This window comes from Dinoponera quadriceps, unplaced genomic scaffold (assembly GCF_001313825.1).
Source record: "Dinoponera quadriceps isolate SergipeBrazil2010 unplaced genomic scaffold, ASM131382v1 scaffold405, whole genome shotgun sequence".
NCBI lineage: Eukaryota > Metazoa > Arthropoda > Insecta > Hymenoptera > Formicidae > Dinoponera > Dinoponera quadriceps.
The window spans coordinates 4,026,106-4,050,559 of record NW_014554754.1 but is presented as its reverse complement, the minus strand read 5'-3'; the positions used below and the strand labels follow the sequence as shown (position 1 = coordinate 4,050,559).

The 24,454-nt window shown below is 36.1% G+C and overlaps 3 protein-coding genes across 4 annotated transcripts; 1 reads left to right on the top strand and 2 right to left on the bottom strand.

The window, feature by feature from the left end:
• Window positions 1-604: 604 nt before the first annotated feature.
• On the bottom strand, window positions 605-3,760 carry LOC106741535. The gene is made up of 8 exons (XM_014613663.1): window positions 3,490-3,760; window positions 2,972-3,218; window positions 2,363-2,779; window positions 2,007-2,226; window positions 1,818-1,926; window positions 1,611-1,732; window positions 1,178-1,393; window positions 605-1,086 (listed from the first exon to the last, which is right to left on the bottom strand). The coding sequence occupies exons 2-8, from the start codon at window positions 3,152-3,154 to the stop codon at window positions 674-676; spliced, it is 1,680 nt and encodes a 559-aa protein (XP_014469149.1). The 5' UTR covers window positions 3,155-3,218; window positions 3,490-3,760; the 3' UTR covers window positions 605-673.
• A 589-nt stretch (window positions 3,761-4,349) lies between these two features.
• LOC106741488 (formin-binding protein 4-like) lies at window positions 4,350-13,108 on the bottom strand. Of its 2 annotated transcripts, none has more exons than XM_014613587.1 (14): window positions 12,949-13,108; window positions 12,737-12,853; window positions 12,403-12,557; window positions 11,911-12,019; window positions 11,651-11,830; window positions 11,402-11,567; window positions 10,622-11,334; window positions 10,063-10,463; window positions 9,519-9,652; window positions 7,469-7,614; window positions 7,180-7,407; window positions 6,720-7,048; window positions 6,117-6,428; window positions 4,350-5,285 (listed from the first exon to the last, which is right to left on the bottom strand). In XM_014613587.1, the coding sequence occupies exons 2-14, from the start codon at window positions 12,810-12,812 to the stop codon at window positions 5,193-5,195; spliced, it is 3,042 nt and encodes a 1,013-aa protein (XP_014469073.1). In that variant the 5' UTR covers window positions 12,813-12,853; window positions 12,949-13,108; the 3' UTR covers window positions 4,350-5,192. The 2 variants fall into 2 exon arrangements, with proteins under 2 accessions (XP_014469073.1, XP_014469072.1); XM_014613586.1 differs by having other exon boundaries at window positions 12,953-13,108.
• A 2,733-nt stretch (window positions 13,109-15,841) lies between these two features.
• Window positions 15,842-23,536, top strand: LOC106741509 (lipase 3-like). The gene is made up of 8 exons (XM_014613619.1): window positions 15,842-15,985; window positions 17,234-17,432; window positions 18,132-18,246; window positions 20,283-20,529; window positions 20,603-20,761; window positions 21,713-21,797; window positions 21,940-22,082; window positions 22,520-23,536. Exons 1-8 carry the CDS (start codon window positions 15,842-15,844, stop codon window positions 22,673-22,675), a joined length of 1,248 nt encoding a protein of 415 aa, XP_014469105.1. The 3' UTR covers window positions 22,676-23,536.
• The last annotated feature ends 918 nt before the right edge of the window (window positions 23,537-24,454 follow it).

Sequence of the window (24,454 nt, the reverse complement as noted above, 5' to 3'; positions counted from 1 at the left end):
CGCCATCTCTTAGTTAAACCGGAAAAAACTTATGCATACACCTGGTACTCCTAGAAATGGGACTTCCATTTTAAATCTTTTTTTTTTTTAACAAAATTATATACATGTTTTGATAGAAAAATATACAATTCGTGAAAGCATGTGTTTGAATACGATTACGCCAAATACTTTTGAGTCTCGGTTTACTTTTTTCTTTAAAACTTAGAAATTTGTTGATACTGATGAAGGAAGTAATAAAAACATTTCGTATATATCCAGGTACAAACTTTTTGAATTTGTATACAAAAAAATTTGGCTTCTAATGCATAATTGGTCTTACTTTTGTTTGGTAAAACTATCTAATATTGCTATTCTTCAGTTCACACTGAATTTTTCACAATATTTTTAAAAAATATGCTGCTATACTGCTAAAATTTTGCATACTACATTGTGCCATCTTTTAACAATAATTTAAATAATATTACGTACATATCACGAGTCACACGTAGATATAAATTGATTCTTCGACGAGTTGTGTCTACGAAATAAACTGCAAGTCTCTTTATCAACGTAGTTACTCTACAAAGGATCACTCTTCCGTTGCTATAAACGATAACAAGATGAATAATTGTTCGGTATCTTCATATCAGATGACAGGATTTGTAGTACATCACAATAATGTAATCGGAGATCATTATGTAATTGTGGTCGACCCGGAATGCAAGTCAGCTGTATCCATTAAACGAAAAAACTTTTTTGTGGTTGAAGAAAATAAAGTTGTGGTATGGTTGTAAAAAAGTGAGTTAAATTTTATAGATTCCTGTATGGGGACAGTATGCACGTGAAAATTATTGTATACGGCATTATAACGTAAAGAATAGTTCTGACGGAGCCACACATATATGTTGTCACTATTTCTACATTGTATGAGGAATGTATCTATGCTGCAAAAATCTTTATGATGTCCCAGTCTGAATTGGGGTCCGAGTAATATAGATCTTTCCTCACACGTGTAATCAGTGTCATTTTTGAGACATTTCGTACTGCCTGTCTCATATTTCATGCATCTAAGAACTATATCGTCTGTCGCATCTTTATTTATGACATCTACAAAGCACAAAAATATATTAATTCTATTCACTCGCTCACGCGTATTATATAGTGATTAAAATATTATAGCGATTTAAATATTACTCACCAAGGAAACATGCACTCTCATCTAATCCCATTAATATTATTTCTTGAGATAATGATTTGTCACACAATAACTTAAAATGTGTCCAGGTATCATCCTTGCTATAATATATAAGTACATGAAGTTGGGTCATATATATAATTAATTTGTCATCATCAACACAATATTCAGGGATTCCAGAAAAGCTTGCAGGTATCTGTGAACCCTTAGTCCAAATGCCTGTGGTATATGAAATGAAGAAATATGTACTTAATGCTGCTGCGTCACTTGATAAGATCCAAAAACTCAATTAATATATAGTAAACATATATTAAGGGAGCTTAGACGCACTGTGTGGTATATTTAATAATGCAATAAGGTACGTATTTAATAATTAATTCAATATTAATTTAATAATGTAATATATTTAATAATTTAATAATGTAATAATACCCACGCGAATGTATATCGTAAATATTGACGCTTTTTAATTGTGTGCGATATTCTCCTACACCGCCTATAAGGTATAGTTTATTTTTGAAAAGTACTGTAATCATATTCCTCCTCGGACGTGGCATACTGAAAGATTTATTTATTACTTTTATAAGCACACTACTGTATTACAATTACTTTCAGCTTAACAGCTGCTTGTCAGGATACTTACCGTGTCTCAAAAATCCATTTCTTAGATATTAAAGAATAATGCCAAATCTTCTCGTTGAATTTTCCTCTCCCTACACCGTATTCGCCACCACACATGTACAAATCATATCCTGAATGATCGCTAAATAAGTCTGATGACCTAGACAGTTTCCGAGTTAAAAAAAAATAAATAAATAAATAAATTACATACTTCTGCCAGTAAATTGCATTCCTATTAATGGATGTCGTGCATTAGTAATTTCTTTAGGATACGTTAATGTGGAATATTTGAAGAAATTTCTACCGTCCCAACAATAAAGGAAAATTTTACTATTATAATTTTGAGGCTTCTCATAATCTATAATGCAATTTAAGACTTTCGGTTTTTTATCTTTTATCAAAATTGGTATTTTAGTTGGCAATTCTTCAATCTGCAAATGAAATATTTGAATATATTACATGTAAACTGCCATAAGCTATTGTGTGATTTACTTTCGAAAACAAAGAATGGGATTTTATCATGTACTGATTCAAAGATATATTATTATATATGGAAATAATACTTACTTTATTAGCCTTCACCCACATAAACAATATATTCCACATATTTTCCTCTGTAGATGATATATTTTCATTGTTAAGCAATTTTTGCAAATTCTGACTTTCTAGATGAAGGAGCTTATCAATTGGCAACTTATCGAAATAATCTAAGCACGCGGCAAAAAAAATATCCTGCAGTGTCGAAAGGCCCAAGTCCCTTGCTACGAGCCAAATGTCAATTAAAAGCTCTGGTATTACCAGAATAGCTTCCATTATATTTGTTATCTCATCTGTTAGCAGATCCGTTAAAAACAAAACACTTAAATCTAGCAACTTCACAAGATCTTCGTAAGAGTTAGGATTACAATGTTTTTCCAAGGATGTTTTGCATACAAAGTCAAACTTCATGCAAAAGTCTTCGTCGTGAATCCAATTGATGTAATCCTACAAAAAGATCAGAATTACTTTTTACATATTTTAATTATATAATTAGTTTATGTTACTAATATTAGGTACAATCTTCTAAAATATCTGTTTCATTAAGAAAAGTAAAAATGAATTTTGTACCGAATGAACATCGAATATGACAGATGGAAGGTATTATTGTAGAAACAACATAAACAATACAACACTAACCTGTAATGTAGAGATTGAAATATCATAATTGATTACATGTTCCTGTTGGAGGTGATCAATGTAGCTTTCAGAGAGAAGCATGGCAAAATATTGACTCTTACTAATTAGCTGTTTCCTGTTAACTAACAATCGCGAGTCCTTTAATATTAATGCCACACAAGGATCCCTGTTTTGATCTTCCATTTTAATATTGTTTTTGATTCTTCTACTACCACAGTTTCTCCGCAAAATTTACTCTTAAATTTGACTAACAAAAAAAAACATATATATATATATACACGGAGAAATATGCAAGATGAAAATTAAATCATTTTTCTCTCTTTTCGTTAAATACACTTTTCCAGATGAAGCAGTTTTTATGTTGTCACAAAAACTGACAATAACAATGTTGTATCTTGATCTAGAGTCTACTGGCAGAGATTTTCACTGTGAAAAAGTGAGTCATCTCTGTGATTTTGCTTTGATTTTTCTTCAGAATTATCGCATATGATTTAAGAGCTCCGGCGTTTTTTATTTACTCTTGCAGTTTTCGTTGCGGATAGCCACTGAAAGCCCCTCATCCATACGTCGCTCTTGCAGTTGCAAATTTTCTCTAAAATTTTTTCTTTACTCCATCTTAATGTCAAAGTAAGTCGTCGCCTGCAAAACTGACCGCACTGTTAACGTTTTTTCCCACCGGTAAATTCTACATTATACGAGTCCTCAAACACTCGGTTTCTGTTCGACAACGGAATCTCTCGCGCAAGCGCATTGACGGGAGCGTAGTGCGCTAGTGCGCGCATACCTGAAAAATCCTACCGTCACTGCCTAACAACAGCAGCCTTAAGGCACTCATCGTTTGCCAAATGCCACCCACAGGTCTGTTCTTTTTAGCTAAAACAATTCTTTGACTTAGATTTTTCCTTTTTCTCTAACTGCACTGAACGGTAAGAAAAACACTGAGTTCTGCCAATGCAAATGAACAAAGACGAATATAAAGAATGTGCCAATGGCCAAAATATGGCACATTACGTTTTATATCTTTATAATTTATGGTGCTTCCCACATTTAAAAATTATTAGAGTTCTGACGAAAAAAAAGAAAATATGTATGTACGTGCGTGCATTTATTTATTATAAAAAGATAATTCGTCGAATAAATATTTAAAAGAAGAAAACGAAAAATAGAACACTTCAGTTGACTATTGCAGATTTTTTGAACCACTGCTGATAATTGAGCTGAAAACCTCTTTAGAGCGAGACACGTGTATAACCGAGTGTTGAAACAGAATGAAGTTGTAATATAGCATTGTGCAGCTAAAAAGAACAGGCCTCGCTTATCTAAATGAAATTGATCGCGTCCGTTCAAGGTTCATTTTGAATTTTAAGAAAACAGCTAATAATATCACAAAGGCTTCGCTATTTATTTTCAATTCACTTTGTTCACAGAGTGTCTATAAAGTACGATCCCTCCCACCATGTTTGGTTAAGAGTTTTAAGTATCGCCTCGTACAGTGTGTGTAAAAATAACTTACATTGATTCAAGCAGTACCTCTCGGTGTTGAGCGAAACGATTTGTAAAAACGCGCACGCATTTAATTCTTTATAAAACGCGCACAGTAACAATAATAACAATAACAATAATAATGAGATAATGAAAATGATGAAGATGATAATGACGATAATGAAACGCTTGAGAAATCTAAAAATTATCACGGAACTTATTTTACTGTTTTACAAATCATAAGACAGATAGTCACGAGAGATAAGTACTGCATTATATGATACGAATGATATCATTGCACGATTATTACGCGCGATATCGTACATAATACACTCTGAAATATGCGTAAAATTCAAAGCTGCGGTGGTATTCTCTGTATTCTGTTGGACGATATTTCACGTTGATTTCGATAACCACATCTTAAGTCACACTCATCGTTTGCGATAATTACAGTAGCAGATCGATGTGACATCACTCAAAATATATAACTTTGGAAAATAGGAGACTACGATATCCCACCAACATGCCACTATGATTATTCTTAAATGCGAGTTTCTTCTTCTCGACAATAGAAATATCGTTAACGCGACACGGAAGGCCACTGCAGTTTGCGACACCGGAAATCATGATATATGTACAGCGGAGACCACGAATTTGCGGAATTACAATCTCTACATAATATCATTTGTTGTACAACAATTAACGGCATTTAATTACTTCTCGCTCGCTCTTCTATTATTTACACAGTGTCTTCTAGGTTCTTTTGTACCCTTTGCCACTTTGCCACCATGGTCGACACCTCCTTATGCTTCTTGCTGATGCTGATTCTCGACTAGAATCACACGGCACCCAAACTTTCATTAACTTAAGTTCATGTATCGATACCACTTGGATACTATATACATTATCCATATTATTGGGCGTACTTTGATTTTCTAACAGATTAGGAGGAGAAGAAAAACTACTAATTTTATATTTACTTGACTAGAATAATTTCGACGTCGGATCACTTGTTTTACCCATAATTTTTGTAAAAAATATTAATAATTTTCACACAAAAATGTATTTTTCTGTTAGTAAGCAAGGAATGTTTCGAGTCACAAGTAAATAAAAATAAAACTTGATTTCAATTGACACACACAATCAGAATACGTCTGTTATTATTAATAATGCAACGAGCGCGGGTTCCATACTTGTTCATTGTAACAGCCACGTGAAATAATGTCATAAAAAAATATCTTTTATGATAGAATTTTATTAGAATAATGGTCCCTCAACATAATTCGATCGATAGATGAGCCGTATTATAAAGCCGGTCCTCGGAAGTCAATGAAATGTAAAAAAAAAAAATGTGCGTCTAATAATATGGCCAGGCACTGTACATGTCTCAAGAAATCTCCAAGAAGTATCTAGTAATGTATTTCATAAAGCCAAAAGCATAAAGAAATTGACGAACAGAATCGAGAGGAATGCTAAGTTTAATTTCTAATTAGAAATTAATTTTCTTAATCTCAATTTCTAAACAGTTAAAATACATCCAATTTGTCGATATATATACATATAAATACTTTTCTCTTCATGCTTTCAGAAGGAAGATTGATATCAAAAGATAGTTTTCATTTGGAAGGAATAGTTTTGCAGCGGTGAACGCAGCATTCATTACCTTCCTCTTCTTCTTTTCCTTCATTGTTGTATCGCAAGGCACGGATTCCGGTTCCGTTTCTGGCAGTTTTACTTCTTCCAGTACGGGCGCTTGCTCCATCGTTGCAGTATCCTGATGCTGCGTTGCCCGTTCCGTTTCCGTTCTCTCGATACGCGCGATGTCATTGTAAAAGGAGTCAAGAGCGGATCCTAGAGATTCCTTCGCGGCCTTAACTGGCGGCTTGGCGATGATTTTGTTGTTCGAGTAGATCGGCGCGTATCCCAGCATGAATTGAATTGTACCCTGTCCACCGTGCTTGTTCGCGATTGTATGCTAACACACGAGGAGAGTTACATTAATTGTATTTCTGTATACAAACTTTTCTTAGCTGCACAGATATATTATGTTGAAAATTGAAGGGTGACCTCCCTCGATATTTCCGTTAAGGAAAAATTGTTCAAATTGCTCGGAGAATCTTTCGATAAAATGAAGATCGCAAGTTTTGTAGGTCACCTTGTGTGTAGATAAAATTGTTGATATTAAAATTAAAAATATATATGTGTAATATATATGTAAATATAATGGCATCGGCTGAACAATATTTAGTCACAGAAAGATCCTTACATTATGCAGATGCTGATGGAAGGTTGGGTAGTGAACAAACGGCTCTTGCAGCAAGCTCGGCTGATGACTCAGGATAGGTATCGTCGGGTCCGCTATCGAAGGCGCGTAAATCGCGTTACTTTGCTGGGACGTCGCGTTGTAGATGATTCCTTTTAAAGTCGCCGCTTCGTAAGAGGTGTCTGGCAAGTCTACGCCCGGTGGCAGAGGCTCCATGTTCGCGTGATTCGCAGGTATCGAAGTCTGCGGTGACACAGCCGCTTGCGAGTAGGACAAGGCGGATTCCAAGGCGGGATTCACCGCCTGAGTCGTATCCAAAGCCGTTATCCTTTCTGCAAGCAGAATACCCAATTATCACTATATGTGGTTCATTAACAATAATATTCGCGATTTAACAACGCGTGGAGAATAATTCACATTAAATGTTTATAAATTTCGTCACGTGTTACTGATAACTCCTTACCTTTTCGCTTCCTCTTCATGTCCAAAGCTCTGTCGTCGAATTTCTCTCTTTTCCTCTTGCCCTTCTTCGGGTCTTCTTCAAACGTCCTCGACGGCGGCGACGGATCGGACGTCTGTGACGGGGTGGTCTCCGAATCCACGGGGCGTCCTTCCGCTATGTTCTCGTCGCTCTTATTATCGTCCATCTCTTCGGCTTGCTTCTCCTTCGGCTTCTTCGCTCCGGGAGATCCTAACGTGAGAAACGATCAATGCTTTCCACCGATAATGACACCTTGGCAGTTTCCACGCACCTGTGACTGATAACTCGTCCGATTCTGGTGGCGGAGGAGTCGTGCATAATTCCATCTCCTCAGTACCACCGGCAATACCGGTGTCGGGATAAGTCCACTGTGACGTTCCAGTGGATGTATTGTGATAGTAATACCGCTTATGCGACCTAGAAAAATCCCCCGCCAAAAGGCAGCACATGAGACCACTGGGGCGATGTTTTCGCAAATAAATTCTCTATGTTACATCCATTATACACGCTTAAGTAATGTTCCCGTGACGGAACATTCGTTCACGCGATATCGTCCGTCACCAGATTTCTTAGACAGTATAGAAAATTATAAAACATAATCTAGTATAACACTCCTACCTGCGATGCCGTGCTCTCGCTTTGCCCGACGTAGGCCTTTCAGGGAGTTGGGAGATAATTGTGTAATTATGAGAGTGCTTTCCTCTCGCGGGGCAAACGTTAATGCGGTATTACAGCGAAGAGAAATGAAGGAGAAGTGGGAAATCGTGACTGAATGCGAGGACAGTAATGATGAGAAAATTCGGTCCCGATATAATATCTGGTTTATTTATGTCTGCGTGGTCCCAGAAATCACCAGATATCAATAAAATATAATAAAGACTGGGTAGTACTTACATCGTCGAACGGACTAACGAACGAGTAATGTCAGAGAAATTTCTCGTGCGCTTTTTCCGATGTGCGAAGAATAATTTGATATATCTCGTTACTTTGCGTTTATTAGAAAAAGTAAGCACACAATGCAATGTATATCTAACGATGGCACTTTTGAAACTTACAATATTTCTCTGTTACTCGATAAATAGTATCGAGAATTCATATCTTTATATGTGTGCGATATGTAATATAAATAAGATTATCTCAAAATTAATGAGTTCGTTTGTGATATTGCCAACAATTATATCATTATCAACATTGTAATAACAATAAAACACTTGAAGCAGTTCTTCGAAATTCTTTGGTTACATACATTTCATATGTTATTACGTTTAAAACGCGAATGACTAATTAAATGTTGACGCGATCGGAGAATATTAAAGTATACTGTCACTTCTCTCTTGTGGTATCTTCTCATCTTCGTTTCAGAGATTTTACTTCAGCATAGCACTTGAACCGTACATGGGCACAAACAAATTCTTAATCCGAGTAACTCGTGCTCGTTACTCGATTGTTGCAGCAATGTTTACATTAGATAACAGATTGTAATATATCACTCGACACGTGTAATTCATCACATTGATAAAATCACAAGATCAATGACCGCTTAGACTCTACATAGGGAAGAAACGACCACTCGATTTAACACTGAGAAGATAAATCACTCTTTACAAGAGACTGCATTTCTTACGGGGGACTGCACCGTCACTTAGGCTAAACTGCTCCGTATGAAACAATAAAAATATATCAGCCGCATCATCGCTCTAGACTTGAGAAAAAAAAAACGTACCTGCGTACATTAAAATTCATGTATAATGCGACAATTGACTATTTGTCATAAATAAATTACTGAGTTAGTAATCACTGAATTACTTCAGTTTCAGTGATTTTTAAGAAGAGTACGAATCGTACAGAAACAACAAATTTTAAAATATCACGTACTTGAGAGTGTACACAGACATACACAATGATGCTTTGAAATGTCAAAAATTCGCTCGAAGGTGCTCTACAAATTACTACAAATATTAAAATGCTTGAGATATTTTTGAAAGTAGTGTACCTACGCTTTAGAGAGAGAGAGAGAGAGAGAGAGAGAGAGAGAGAGAGAGAGAGAGAGAAAGAGAGAGAGAAAAATCCGTTAATTACCTAATTTGTACTTTATATAGATTCTCACTCTACATATGATGCAAATTTTTCTGATGATGGATGAAATTATGTAGTAGTACATGACAATCGCATGTATGAGCACTTGTATAAAAACAAATATATAAATATATATACTTCTATAAATTAATGATACATATAAAGCCATTGAACATATATGTTATATGTGATACCTATATTTACATAGAAAAGTAATAATGCAAACTGCAAATGGAATACCATACCTATCCCACTGGCATAGCCAACCAGCTGGTGCTGCATCTTGCTCTAACCTTTCCAATTCATGATTTGTATCAGTCAGCCATTTTTGAAAGTAATTTTCTTCTAAACTACCTGTTGCCCATGCAGTAGATAATGTCTGTAAAATATAGCGGTAAAGAACGAGCAATTCATTCATTTCATTTATGTTAATATAATTCAGCATATCAAACATTTCATAATTCTACTATATATATATATATATATTTAGTAGAATATATATATACTATTTTATATATATTTTATATATATTTTATATATTATATATATATATATATATATATATTTATTTATTTATTTATTTATTTATTTATTTATTTATTTATAGTAATATATAAAATGTCACAGTATATCAATGTGACAAATCAATAAATATATATTTATATAAAATATATGTATAATACCACATATAGCACAAAAACGTTAACATTATTACAATGTTACTGCAAGCTTCTGTGTTATATCTCTTTCTCTCTCTCTCTTGTCTATGATTAATAAATATCACCTCACCTGTAACTGAATTTGCATTGTTTGAACAGCAGAAACGCTCCCCCTTCCTTCGGAAAGGAACTTCAATTTCTCCATTATAATCTGCGATAAGTCATTCATCTCCTCGTTGGTTCGTTCTTCGGCCGGATTGGCCGCCGTTTTGTGTTCCGCAGGTACTTCCGTGTCGCACGATTCTTCCCTGGAACCGAGCTTTTCTTCAGGTTTAGCACTAATGCACTGCTCTGTCTCTTCGTATGCCTCCTCACACTCCTTTGGGCCCTCTGTACACAACTGATTACGCATTTCCGCATCACCGTCGTCGATATTGCGCAAAGTAGCTGCGCTACTTGTGAGATCGCTGTTATCGTCTTGAACCGCGTTGTCATGATAAACGTTATTTTGTTTAATCTTGTTGGATGTAACTGAAATTTTAAAAATTATTATCCACAAGTCACAAAGATACCTACGCAACATTCGAATTTGCTGATAAGAACGATTTAAGATGTTATTGTCGGTAAGAATGATTTAAAATAAATGATTATTCTAGCGAGTGAAAAATAGGCGGGAACAATCGATATACCGTCAAACGCTATTCGCTTCTTCCGTTGAAAAGCCTTCCCGCACACTTGCATGTCCTCAAGAAATATGTTAGTCTTAGACTTGTCTTCATCCGCCTTCGACTCCTTCTCCTCCGTTTTCTCATGATCGCCCTTCGTTTCTCGAGTATCTTCATTACCGTCGTTACTCTGATCGAAACTCTGCACGTTGCACGAACTTTTCGCGAAGGCTTCGTGAGTATCCTTCGACGTGCTAGTCGCATAGTCCTCGTCCTGAGCGATCGGAAACAAAGGTTTCATCTCTTGCTTGGGTCTCACTTCCTCCTCTACGTCCGAATCGTCTCCGTAACCGGGCACTAAAGACACGTTGACATCCAATTTCGAAGCTGCGTTATGCTTGGTAACGTCCTTTCTACTTTTCTTCTCCGTGAAAAATTCCTTCTCTCCTTGAAGCGAGCCATTATTACCATCGATTAGCCTGCTCTCGTCAGACTGTTCGGGTTGATTCGTAGAACCTGATATGTTAACTGTCGAGTCAGGCTTGTAAGAACGAGACAAATTTCGGGCGGACGCTTGCATTACTGCGGGACAAAACGCAGGTCCTATCTCGCTGCTCTTTAGGTACAGCGCAGAATTTCCTAATTCGGACGGCAGTATCGTCGTCTTCTTCTCGTCCGAGGAATTATCCTCCGAGTCGCTTCCGTCACTGCCAAATGACGTTATCATCTCTATCCGCCTGCAAAGTAATAAATTTTTTAATGATGGAACGATCCTGTAATGCCTTATCTCAATATCTGCCATACCCGTCGTCAGAATCGTCGTCCTTCGTAGGGGATTCGTTTTTTGTTTCTACCTTGCTTTCCAAGAAGCATTTCTTTGCTGTCTCCTTATGAATCAATCTGTTACGATTCCTCGCCACCACCTCCTGCGGTATCATACCCTCTGGTATATTTGCTTGCGACTGTCGATCTGCAACGATCATCAATATATCTCCAGCGATATCTCGGTGTATTACAAAAGAAAAATTCGCAATTAAGAAAATGGTAATTTACATGTGATAGATGAAAAGTCCACCCAATGTGGACCCTGAACCGAAGGTTTTATCACAGACTCCATCTCGGATTGTTTCCTTATCAAGCGTAGCTCCTCCGGCATGTCCCATGTTACCTCGTTAGTTTCGATGTGCCAGTAGTAAGGATAACCGCTGGTTTTGTCATAACATTCTTGCCATACTAGAATCATCACATAAATATTCTATAGCAATGTTCATAATTTTATCTTACCAAACTTATTTACTGAAAATCTTTCTCACATGTTTGTTGACCCGTATGATGTGTAGATTGTGAATTTATCCTGGCTGTTAACTTTGGATCTTTGGCAATATTACAGGCGGGCTGTTCGGGAGCGATAAGTTGAATTTCCTGTAAGATGAAATTACATTTCTATATACAGAATAAATGTCGCTATTTATCCGATAAGCAAAATGTTAGCAGTATGCCAACGGATTGGTAGCGTCAGAATTCTATAGCAGATCTATCTTACATATGTATATAATTATCTAATTAAGCTTGTGTTGACAGAATTTAGTGACATGAAGATGCAGCAGAAACTAATCAAGATGTATAAGGTATATTCTATTTAAATATATTTAAACAAAATGACGGAACCTATTTAGTTTCTGTCATCAATCTGCCATTATATTCTGCTAACAGTTTCTATCGTATTTTTGTTAGCTAGTTGCTAAAAAATTTCTAGCAAGTACTATGAAAAATTTGTTTCAGGTTTGATTATCTGGATAACTCACTTTCAAGAAATCATTGACTTGGTCATCCAATTTGTGCACATCCTTTTTGGGATCCTCTGTATCACTGTCAGAATTGTACTGACATAACAGGTTGGCTAATGGATTCTCAGCTTCACTTTGTACAGGCTGTGCACTGTTCACTGGCTTATATCTACCTATAATAAATATTATTTACAACAAATATGTGTAAATATCAGTACAAATTATATGACACACATTTTGTTCTATATTAATTTGTAAATTTATTTGCGACTTAAAATTAAGACACCATCAACTGTACCAATCGTAGTTATCATTTAAATTGAAATTAAAATGATTATACAGATATATTTACTTTGCACGTGTTCGACATGATAAGTACTTTGCGGTTTATCGATCGTCAAAACCGGCCTTCTCTGGCGTCTCTTCATAATAAAAAAATACGAGCAACCGCTAGATGTAAAGAAGAGTTCTGAAAGCAATTCACAGCGCGGAACGCGCTCTTTGAGCTCAACTTTCGCTCAGTGCGTTTCGATCTGCTAAACGCATATATTACAGCACACATACATACGTCATTTACGTGCATTAATTAGCAACAATGTAATTTCCGTATTGCGGGAAAACAGCTATCACAAAAGACTCGTAGGTTCACAACCTAACCTAAAATATCCCGTCCATCTTGAACAAGTGTAACCAGTGCAGGAACAATCGGCACCCGCAACATTTAAAGTCCGTGAATACAGTTTACTTGTAACTCAAACAATTGGTCATATTAAACATCAATAAAGATACGAGTATAATGAAAATAAATAAATATATGTGTGTGAAGTTAGATTATTTCTCCTAATCGCGAAAAATAAGTAGAATTCAGCAAGCTGTAACTTCTGCAAAAATAATAGTGACAAGTAATAGATATTTTAAGTAGCATTCTACAGCTTTAAAATCTTTAATTCCCATATATATTTTCGAATATGAAGTTTACTTCCTTCTCGTGAATTTCATCTATTTTCATAGTGTAGCATGTATAGCTACTGGCATATAAGTCGGGACAATTATCAAATACCAACATTTTTTCATGAAGTTTCTCAAGTTGAATCTCGTAAACGAAAAATAACAGACATCAATGTTTATATAGTTAAAAAAAATGTGAATCTTTCACATTAATTTACACATTCACTGATCATGACGCAATTTCCCTCACTCGTAGCGATCAACCGCACTCGGGCCACAATGATAGATTTCGGACCAAGTTGTTGCTCAGATATAAAAATTACTAGGAATAAAAAATTACTAGAAAAATTATTAGATATAAAAATTATTGAAAATAAAAAATTACTGGATATTTACTAACATTCTAGCATCTTTCAAGCGTGTACTAAAATAAATAAATAAAAGCTAAGGCCCTTATTCTGGATAGTTCCCTTTTATCGATAAAAGTGCCTCTAAAAGTGGCTTAAAATCCTAATTGATTGAGAAGCTAATTTAAAGCATTTATTTCAATAAAAGAGTTCAAAATATGAACCAAGTAGTAGAAGGACCATAGTATTCAAATACAATGGGTGCGTTCAGCAAAACGTTTAGTTTACAACTGTTGGAAATTTCTTGTGCTGACATTGGATTATTCCTGTAGATCTGTAAAAGAATAATCCAATCTCAGCTCATGAAATTTCCAACAGTTGCAAATGAAACGTTCTGTTGAACGTGGCCGATGACATTACATAAGCACTTTAACGATAAAATAATTAATGTATATTCTGCAAAATAATATGACTATATCATTATTAGATGTTTAATTGTTCAAAATGCTTACATGTTTTTTTTATTTAAATAATAACTATGTATAGCCACTGAAATATAAGAAACACTGCTACTAGTGCGTTAACGCTCGCAAGATGACGAGCTCAGGCCGGATCTACAATGTCCAATCGGTTAATTTGACGGATTAACCTATATGATTGGACATTCCGAACACGGCTCGGATGCTCGCGATCACAGACTCCTATGAGCAGGTTCCACTTAACGCTCGCGACAATCGCGAGCATCATTCTGTCTTTGTTTAACTTCAAAAAGAAACAAAGATAGAATGATTCTAGCGATCGTTGCGAGTTTTAAGTGGAACGCACCTTAAATAAAGGTCTTCAGCCATGGATAATCCGTAGTTGGTAAATTTGCTTGATGCTTCAAACAAGATAGTGGACAAGGGGTTAAAAATCTGCTTCAGGCCAAACTTATCGTCACTTCTATCATCTTTTGGAATATATAAATCTAAAGAAATATGCCAATTTGTTACTGCTTCTTTACTGCTTAAAGGCTTATGCACAATGATTATATATATATACTCGTCAGCGACTCGCACAGACCGGCAAGACTTTGCATGAATATATATTTCGACCCAATGAAAAATGTACATCGAATCAACATCAAATTGACGTTAAATCGAAACAATCAAAATTATATATGGAATCGACGTCGGTTTGACATCGATTCGATGATTCATTTTTCGCTAAGGAATACTAAACTACCATTCAAATATTAGACACGTTAGATCATATAAATGATCAGTAACTAAAAAAATGACCAACCCCAAGTAGCACAGTGACGTCAGAGGGCGTCATATGTATTGACGGCAATATGCCGCCTGGAAGGTGTTTGCTCTATAGTAATATATCTTACGATATTTCTTGAGCTTCTTCGGATATCCTTTGAACGCCGTAGGATATCATGTAGGCCGACACTTGTGCTGGATATCCAACGGATATCTGAGATCATCTTAAAAAATCCTACTGCGATATCTCATGTCTATAGGATGTTATCCTTCAAGTAAAGCGTGTGAGTAGACATTAATTGCGAGCGGTTATCGCTGTGACCTATTAATTTAAAATTACTGTGGTCTAGTGCAGAATTAGTTAATAGATATAGTTTCGACAATCTGCAGACATTGAAAGGAACCCACCGAAAATCGACGAGCTCCGCAATCTCCGCAGTTGAAAACCACAATCGGAAAAGAGATGAGATTTCATAATCTACCATATCAACAAAAAGTATTGTGCAGATAGCCACGGTCAGCTGGATCATTTCAGACATAAACTCGGACTGATAAAATCACATGAGTGCACCATTTTGCTGCACACCTGTGCACACGTCGCTCAATCATATCGCGAATAAACAATAAATCATCTTCAACAGCGTTATCGTTTTACCGAACATAGTAGCTCCCATTTTCCGCGACGTTCAATCACGACTGACGTTGATCGCCGCGTCGTCACATTATCGGACAAAATTACGATAGATTAACAGAAACTGCTGATAAGCCGGCACGGAAGCAAACACTCCGTTAACAGCATTCCGTAAGACCGCGCGACGCCATATATACGGCGCGCTTATTCCCGAAAATCGCATAACCCGACACGATCGCACGCAACTGACGAAGAATCGCGTTTCGAGTTTTGAGCAATCGGAGATGTTGCCGCCGACGGTTCTCCTCTTGGCGATCCTGGCGTTCGCGCGAGCGACGCCGGATCCTACGTATCAGATCTTGCCAGATGCGGATTTAGCGAGACTACGACCCAGGGCAGATTTGCCGGAAGACGCGAAGCTCAACGCTGTGAGTTCGAACGACAGCTTTGCCGAATTTTTCTCCCTGTCGCTTGCGCACAGTTGATTAATTGTTTAATTCTTGCTGGCGAACGTTAAAATACCAGTTACAACGAAGTAAATTTCTATAAATGAATTAATTGTTGAAATGATTAGTAGAAAAACAAAAGAATATTTCTTGCATGAGGCCCTCTCTCTCTCTCTCTAAAAGTTGAAAAAGTTGGTAGAAATCGAAATAAGTACGCGGCCTGTAAGAACAGCCGCTTTGTTTGGTATAAATTAATTTATATAAATAAGTTATACGATTAATTTAAATTAATAAGTAAAACGTAGAGAGAGAGAGAGAGAGAGAGGGAAAATTTAAATCCATGCCGCCCGAGAAAAAATTTTCTACATATAATAAGCTCTATAATTGTATATAATTATATATTATTATATTTAATCATATATGTTTATATATAGATATATACATATATTTTTTTTTTATAGACATATCCCACGGCATTATCACAGGAATATCATATTTCTATTGCAATATTACAATGTAACATTATAATATAAAATATTGCTACAATATTACTGAGATATCACAGTAAAATTTCAAAACGAATCACAATGATATTACAGTGACATTTTACAATTATATTCCCTTACAAAAAAGTATTACTAGTTGTGATAAATGTTAAATTATCGTTTCTTAGTAGTTTTTATTATTTATACGAGAGAAAAGAAATCATTTTACACGTTCGCGTCGTGGTTTCTATTCTGACCGGAAGTCAGTCACCCGTCCAACTACTAACCTTGCTCGCCCGACTTCGACAATTCGACGGCAACCACTGACTCTACTGACTCTGACGATATCCTTGTAACTTATATAAAGTATTCCTGTTGTGCTCACAAACATGTAATAACATATTTACTGACAGATATTAAAAACAATGCATAAACAGTTGACGGATGTGAATATAATGTATACTAGCGAACTATTTTCATCCTTTTTAAAATGAAATGTCGCTATATTGAACTAAAGAGAAAAAAGAGAATGACTCAACAAATATAATAACAAATTACCACATAAAAACCAACAAGCCACATCGAGTGATTAAAATATTTTTTAGAATTTCGTATGTCTAAAAACATTTAGAACATTTTTTATCAAGTAATATTTAAATATATATTCAATATCTCTATTTGAATTTCAGAAGATAATTTGTTCAATATAATATCTCTATTATATTTCATCATTGCGCGCGCACAGATGCAACTAATTGAGAAATACCATTACAACCCTGAGCTGCACAGAGTGATTACATCCGACGGTTACATTTTGGAAATGCATCGGGTAAGAGGGCAAACGGCGACGTTAAACAATATGCAAAAACCTGTTGTGTTTATGATGCACGGTCTTCTGGCGAGCTCGGCATCGTGGGTGCTATCCGGACCGAAGAAAAGTTTAGGTAAAGAAAAATACTCTGAATATAGCATCCGAACGTTTTAACGCTCAATCAATTATCGATATTTTTCCTTACTTTTCACGGATAGACATTCAGTAAGCAAGAAATCATTAATATAACGTTATTACAATGATATTTTACAAACGTTTCCACATATGTAGTTCTCAATATTGTATACAACGTAATTGTTAACAATATTTAACTCAAGCATTAAAAATAATATTTCTACATTTTAATATTTAAGAATATTATCAAGTAACACTTAAAAAATATTTATATAATATTAATATGTTTATAAAATCCATATAAAATCAATGTTCCTAAAGATTGATTTAATGTTCTTTCTTGCGGACTAAACGGTCTCTCACCAAGAATATCGTTTTACACCTGAATAAAACATTAATCTATCTTAATTGGTCGGTTATCGCTGAAATGATCCGTGAGTATCATTATTCGCAGAGTAAGAGTTATTAAGCCGTCAATTAAATTAATTGAGTCGCGCGAACACCATCGATGCGTTTATATCTTTTTTCTCATTTCAGTTGACTGAATCATCTTTGAACTATTACAAAACTTAGCATTCGAAAGAGCTACATTCTTTTAAAACTATTGAAACTGACAATGTTGGGGCGCGTGCATCAGGGTCTTGTCTTCACTTTGTCTCGAGACATCTTATATTTTTATATTGTACGATATTTACAGGATTCATCTTATCGGACGCGGGATATGATGTATGGCTCGGTAATGCGCGTGGCACTTTATATTCCCTTAATCACACGAATCCGTCGATTGCAAGGAAGGATTACTGGAATTTCAGGTGAGAGTTTTGACATTTTTAATATATATATATATATATATATATATTTTTTTTTTTTTTAACATATGTTATCAGTAAACATCAACTAACAGTAACAATATAAACTTGTCACACATATATATATATTACTCGAATTAATATTGTAAGATACTACAACGTAAGATGTAAAAAATCCGAATATACGTAGCGCGCGTGCCAATCCGAGATTTATTCCGATCAATATTTGCAATCTTATCTTCGAGCACTCTTCAATCTTATTACCGTCCAATGGAAGGAACAGATTAAAGCATCAGCTGACATTTATTATTTATTTTCTCAAACGCGAATCCTCGCGTACGAATAATCATATCTCAACACGCGATAACACTGCGATAACAAAAGACCAAACGTGACAAGTGTTTGCTCCCAATACATCAAAAATTGATGTTAGTGGACACAATCCTCACGATAATAATATTTATGATAATAACTGTAGCGAAGTTTAAAAAATAGCCAACGTAGTTGGAAAGATCTCTCTCTCTCTCTCTCTCTCTCTCTCTCTCTCTCTCTTTCTATGACATTTGGCAATTTTTTTATTTAATTCGCATTGTCAATTCGACTCTCGCATCATGTGACTCATCTTGAGACACAGCTCACAAAATCTCTGCTCGTCGCGAATAACAAGCCCCTTAGAGCAAAAATCTCCAAGGAACATCCTAAAGACGTCCCTGGGATAAAGTGCGGAATGCAAGCTTAATCGCGTTGACAAATACATTCATGACAGGCTGATAACTTGAGTCGAATACTACTGTTTTGATTTGGAACTACTGTATCTGCAAGTAAAGATCGTTATTTTGATTGGCAATTAATGTTATCTCGTGTCACCACGATCAAGAAGAATTTAATTTTACGATTTCTATCTATTTTGGTCAAATCGATTAGAAAGGCAATCATTTAGAACACGATAACATATATAATATAGGAGTGAACATCTTCTCTCAATCATGAGACAACTTCAACAGTACAAGAGAAAAGATTATGATCTCCAACAGATAGCGTTATTCAAGTTATCGAGCATAACGAATACCGATGTTATCGGTTAAAAAATGTTGTGCAAAACATTATTGCATTAAAACCGGGATTTGTAGAATTAAGTGATAAGATGCAATAAATACCTATGCCGGAATAAAGAAATATCGGCGAAAAACAAGCGATGCGCTCCCCCCGTTTTAACGAGCACACTAGATATCGTCTGATAACATTTATTGGATTCCTTCCTTATCTTTTCCCGCTTGAACACATCTATTTTGAATATTCTCCAAACAATTGCAACATAAAAGTAAGATGTGATCCGAAAAAGATGGCGAGGAAGGGAGAGAGGGAAAGAAAGAGAATCAACGGAGAAGCTAGGGCTAAAATTAAAATTTATATTCATCATTCGTCCAACATCCATTAAAGTAGTTTCGCAATTTAATCAGAGTCACTCTTCAAAAGCAATTCGTTACCTTTCTCAACCATGAATTTTGCTCTTTTTTTTGTCAACAATACTCTGCGGAAATTCCTTCGCCGGACCTATTCGATCGATTCGCTTACACTACTTGCGGAGCGTACACAGAAAACAAATATTTGTACTGCGAAGAAAAGCAATTATACTCAGTTTACTTTTTTTTTTCTTTTAAATAATGTTTACCTTGAACAAAGAATATTTTCTTGATAATAATATTAAAATATCACAAATATTAGATAAGCTCAGTAGAAGAATTTGTTCTTTTTTCAAAAATATTATAAAACTTATCAAAGAAAAATTAAATTCGATTAATTGGAAGAAATAAACCGAAGTTTTAACATTCTTGAAAACTTGCTAGAATTCAGAATATATTTTAAATAGATTTGATACTTATGATGAAACTATACTTGCGGACATATAAACTCATGAAATATTTAAAACAATATTTGATTGAATGCATTATGTATTTTTTTCTGTGTTTATTCTCTCTCGCACTCGTTATTCGTCGAAACGGGCATAATTCACCGCGAGTCTCTCTGTACTTTTGCAGCTGGCACGAGATCGCGACGCGCGATCTCCCGGCAATGATAGATTATGTCCTGAAGACCACCGGTCGCGAGAAGCTGTTCTACTTGGGGCACAGCCAGGGCACCACCACCTTCTTCGTCATGTCAGCGCAGCTACCCGAGTACCAGGACAAAGTCCACGCGATGTTCGCAATGGCTCCGGTGGCTTACTCCTCCAGGATGTTTAGTCCGATTTTCCAGTTGCTTTCGAAGCTCATCACGCCAATCGATGTACGTAGTCCACGCAATCTCGATGATACATCGGCGATCCCAGTCTTAACGCACAATAATATAATCGTTGCAGTTGGTGACGAAATTAATCGGCCAGTACGAGTTCGCACCTACGGACGAGGCTATGCAGAAATTTCAAAAATTAGTCTGCGCGAAGGATGCCATCACGCAGCCATTGTGCTCGAACGTGCTGTTCCTGATCACCGGATTCGATTACGACCAATTCGACAAGGTGCGACATCACGATGTTATCATCGTTGTGTTTTCAGATACGTCACATTGACGCATCGCGTCCTAACACCAGTTGTCACCGCTGATCGTATTTTTTTCATCTTGTGCGAAATTGGGGAGTTATCTGCAAAACACCGTTATCGTCGCAAATGATCTTTTTCTCGGTAATGATTTGATAACGATATTTTTTTTTCGTTAGTAACGTCGACGATAACGAAAATAATTGTTGCTTTCATTGTTATTTTGCACATGTAGAATATATATGTGCGTGCATGCGGCAGAAAATCATGAGGTCTTCAAAGCTTGGTGGAAAAACGCAGAAATTATAACGACTCGTTACTTATTAACATAATAATGAGTTAGAGAGTAAAAACCTTTTGCTATCTTACGTTACTCAACGTCGGACAATATCATTGTTTATTCGTTAATTTTGCAAATCGATTCATTAATTTCTTAATCATCATTCATTAACTCATCGTGATAACTCGTTATAATACATAGCTAGTACAGAGGAAATAAGCTTGGGCACGAAAGAGCACGGAACTAATAACGCAATCAATAAACTCGAAGATATTGGAAAGCGTACAATTTATTCAATGAAAATATTCAATGCATAAATTTGAATACACTTTCCGGTGAATTTATTAATTGCACTATTAAATCCGTGCTCCTATTTATTCTATTGATCCCGACCGAATATCATTAGAGTCCTTTTTTTCGTTATAACATCGTTCGAACACATCCCAAAGTAAACATCCCATCAATGTTATCATTTCAGCAATATAAGTGCGTTGTACATAACAATTACATTGTTATGAGCAAAAAATTATAACATTGATGTAATGTTAGTTGGTATTTACGTTACGTTATTGGAATAGCGTTATAATATAAATTCACTATAACTATTCAGCATGTATAATTCGGGACATCCTGTGTCTGTCTGCTCTTGCAGGCCTTATTGCCGGTAATCTTAGGACACTTACCCGCTGGTGCATCCACGAAGCAATTTGTACACTACGCGCAACTCATCAACTCCGGTAAGCGCTCGCTCGCATCCATTTTCACGCGTTACACTTGCGCGCGCAAATATAACGAAGTATTTAAGATTGCTTAAGTCTATATTCCCCCTGCCTCTCTTGTAAGAAGCACAACGTAACGGCTGTCTCGATCTTTCATCAGGCAAGTTCCGGCAGTTTGATTACGGGTTCTTCGGTAACTTAGGCATTTACAACAGTATAACTCCGCCGAAGTACGATTTGACGAAAATCCATGTGCCGATCGCACTGCACTACAGCACCAACGATTGGCTGTCGAACGTCAGGGTTTGTATCTTTTTATACACGGCGGTCCACTCAATTCAACGCTCGAATAACATACCTTGAAAGGAAAAGGGCCGAAGTTTAAAGCAACGTTTTTTCATTGATGATAACGGAAAGTTCAGCCCAGAGGAGGAGAACGTCGAAAGACGGGGAAAAAAGATCACATATGAAATTCTCCGGGACGTAAATTATGCTTCCAAAAGAGATAAACGGAGAGCTTGTACGATATTTTGCCAAGAAGGAGAAGAGAGGGAGAAAAAGAAGGCGAGATAAATTAGAACTATGCAGTACCGTGCAAGCTTATGTATTAAACATTTTTTTTTTAAAGATCGAATATCCTGAAAAATATCCAAAACGCTCGAGTTAAATGTATCGTTCTACATTTACATCAACGTACCTATCTCAACATCATTCACATCATATCGATTATTCTTCCGCAGGACGTGCATCAATTGTACAATGAGCTGGGCAATCCTTTAGGCAAATTCCGAGTGCCGTATGAGAAATTCAATCATTTGGACTACTTGTGGGCTAAGGACGTGGACACGCTCTTGTACGACAAGATACTTAGCTTGATGTCGCGCTTCAAGGATTGAATCGCGGCGGCAGCCATAATAGATCGAGCGAGGGCTAAAATGAGACAAAAGTCAAAGAGTGACTTGCTTTCTACAAAAAGACTGATTTCTGCACACAGCGACAGTGAACGTTAATCAAACGAGGCGATTTCTGTTGCGTTTTTTCCCACATCGGAATGTATCCACGAATATATATATGTGCTGCTTACACGATTATACCAGGAGAGCACGATTGTACAGTTCAATTTTAAAGCGCAATGGAAATAACACAAGAACGCAGGTATATGAGTGCGCAATGATTTAAAATTTTCCGCGTTCATATCTGCATCCTGGTTGCGATCAGTTCATCTAAAAAAAAATCAGATTTTTCGTTAACTAAATTTCCTGTTAACCCTCGCACAATCAATTCCTCCATATCCTCAGGCATATCATTAGACAAAAAGATCGCTAATTAACACACTCTGCGTTTTCGGAAAATAAACTTCTTTTCAAAGTTACACAAATGATGCAACATCGAATGCAAATAAAGCTCTATTTGAAAAACTTAGATTCTCGGCTGATATAATATAAAGCAATGATTATAAATAATACCCGCCGAATACATTACCGACAATTCTTATTAGTCCAGTTCCTAATTATCAGGTTTAATAATCTATCAGTGATAGACTTAAGACGTTGAGGATACTTAATATTTTCTAAAGCGAATTATCTGTAGAACACTCATGTCAGCTCATGCACAGCTCTTGCAAATTGATATACATGTAACTGTGTTAATGATCGAATAATGCAGCGATAGAAAGGTCAAAAAAACACGCGAATATAAATATGTCGCATACATTGTAATTAACCGCAATATGTAATAAATGAAACGAAGAAATCGAAGAGTGATTAGTGACGATAAGAAAGCAACACCTGTTAGAAAGTCCGAAGTAGGAAGCGCAAGTATCGGTTTCCGCATATGTGCTCACGCGACTTTTCTCATATACGTACGTTCACGGATATGTGCGCACGACACAGCGAGAACATATAGATATTTATAGTTTCCATACGGGAAACGAGTCTAACAAAGTTACACAAATGAGGCAAAACACAACAGGTAATTACCTGGTTAGCTACTCCGTATATTGCAAGTCACAAGGTTGAATTTTATCGAGAACGCATTATTGATGTTCTCCTCGAAATATCGTGCGTACGAGTGTGTATGAGGATGAATGTATATGTTCGCGCGACTGTAGCTTTACACCGTACATACATTCTATCTCTTTCTCTCCCTCTCTATTTCAGCGTCGTAATTTGTGAAGAAAATTCAACCTCATGATGTTGAACGTATCGCCTCGCTTTTACATCGTACGTTATACATTTCAGCGTGTGGAAAATTACGCAGAGAGAAAGGTAAAATGCATCGTTTCGTGTGTGTGGAATTCGTTTTTATTGTTAAGAACAATAATACTCCTCTGGCTTTTACCGCATCTTCTGCATGGTTATTCGATCGCGAAGATATCTTTCGATGGTGCGGAACGGATTCCCACCGAGGAGGCTTGATCTCCAATGAAATACGAATGTTGTCGTGCTAACCGCATTCGTCTTTCGCTTATCAGCTTGTGTATGCATCTTCGGACAATACGAAAAATAGTTTCATTTCATTTCCGGTACCTCGCACACTATTTTGGTTTGAGAAAAGCGCGTCGGAAGCTGGTCCTGAAGTCTCGGCGAAACAAGCGAATTACCGCCAGTATTCTTCGCTCGGGATGTATGTATGTATACATATATATATATATATATATATATATATATATATAT

Bases quoted from the DNA above. Each gene is read 5' to 3' on its own strand.
- LOC106741488 (XM_014613587.1), bottom strand. From the start codon at position 12,812: ATGAAGAGACGCCAGAGAAGGCCGGTTTTGACGATCGATAAACCGCAA. The intron at 11,568-11,650 runs GTAAATTACCAT...TGATCGTTGCAG, and splicing joins GGACTTTTCATCTATCACAT to ATCGACAGTCGCAAGCAAAT. The intron at 7,615-9,518 runs GTATGGTATTCC...GGATTTTTCTAG, and splicing joins TGGCTATGCCAGTGGGATAG to GTCGCATAAGCGGTATTACT.
- LOC106741509 (XM_014613619.1), top strand. From the start codon at position 15,842: ATGTTGCCGCCGACGGTTCTCCTCTTGGCGATCCTGGCGTTCGCGCGA. The intron at 18,247-20,282 runs GTGAGAGTTTTG...GTACTTTTGCAG, and splicing joins AAGGATTACTGGAATTTCAG to CTGGCACGAGATCGCGACGC. The intron at 20,530-20,602 runs GTACGTAGTCCA...TAATCGTTGCAG, and splicing joins AGCTCATCACGCCAATCGAT to TTGGTGACGAAATTAATCGG.
- LOC106741535 (XM_014613663.1), bottom strand. From the start codon at position 3,154: ATGGAAGATCAAAACAGGGATCCTTGTGTGGCATTAATATTAAAGGAC. The intron at 2,227-2,362 runs GTAAGTATTATT...TTTCATTTGCAG, and splicing joins TGTGGGTGAAGGCTAATAAA to ATTGAAGAATTGCCAACTAA. The intron at 1,733-1,817 runs GTAAGTATCCTG...TAAATCTTTCAG, and splicing joins AAATGGATTTTTGAGACACG to TATGCCACGTCCGAGGAGGA.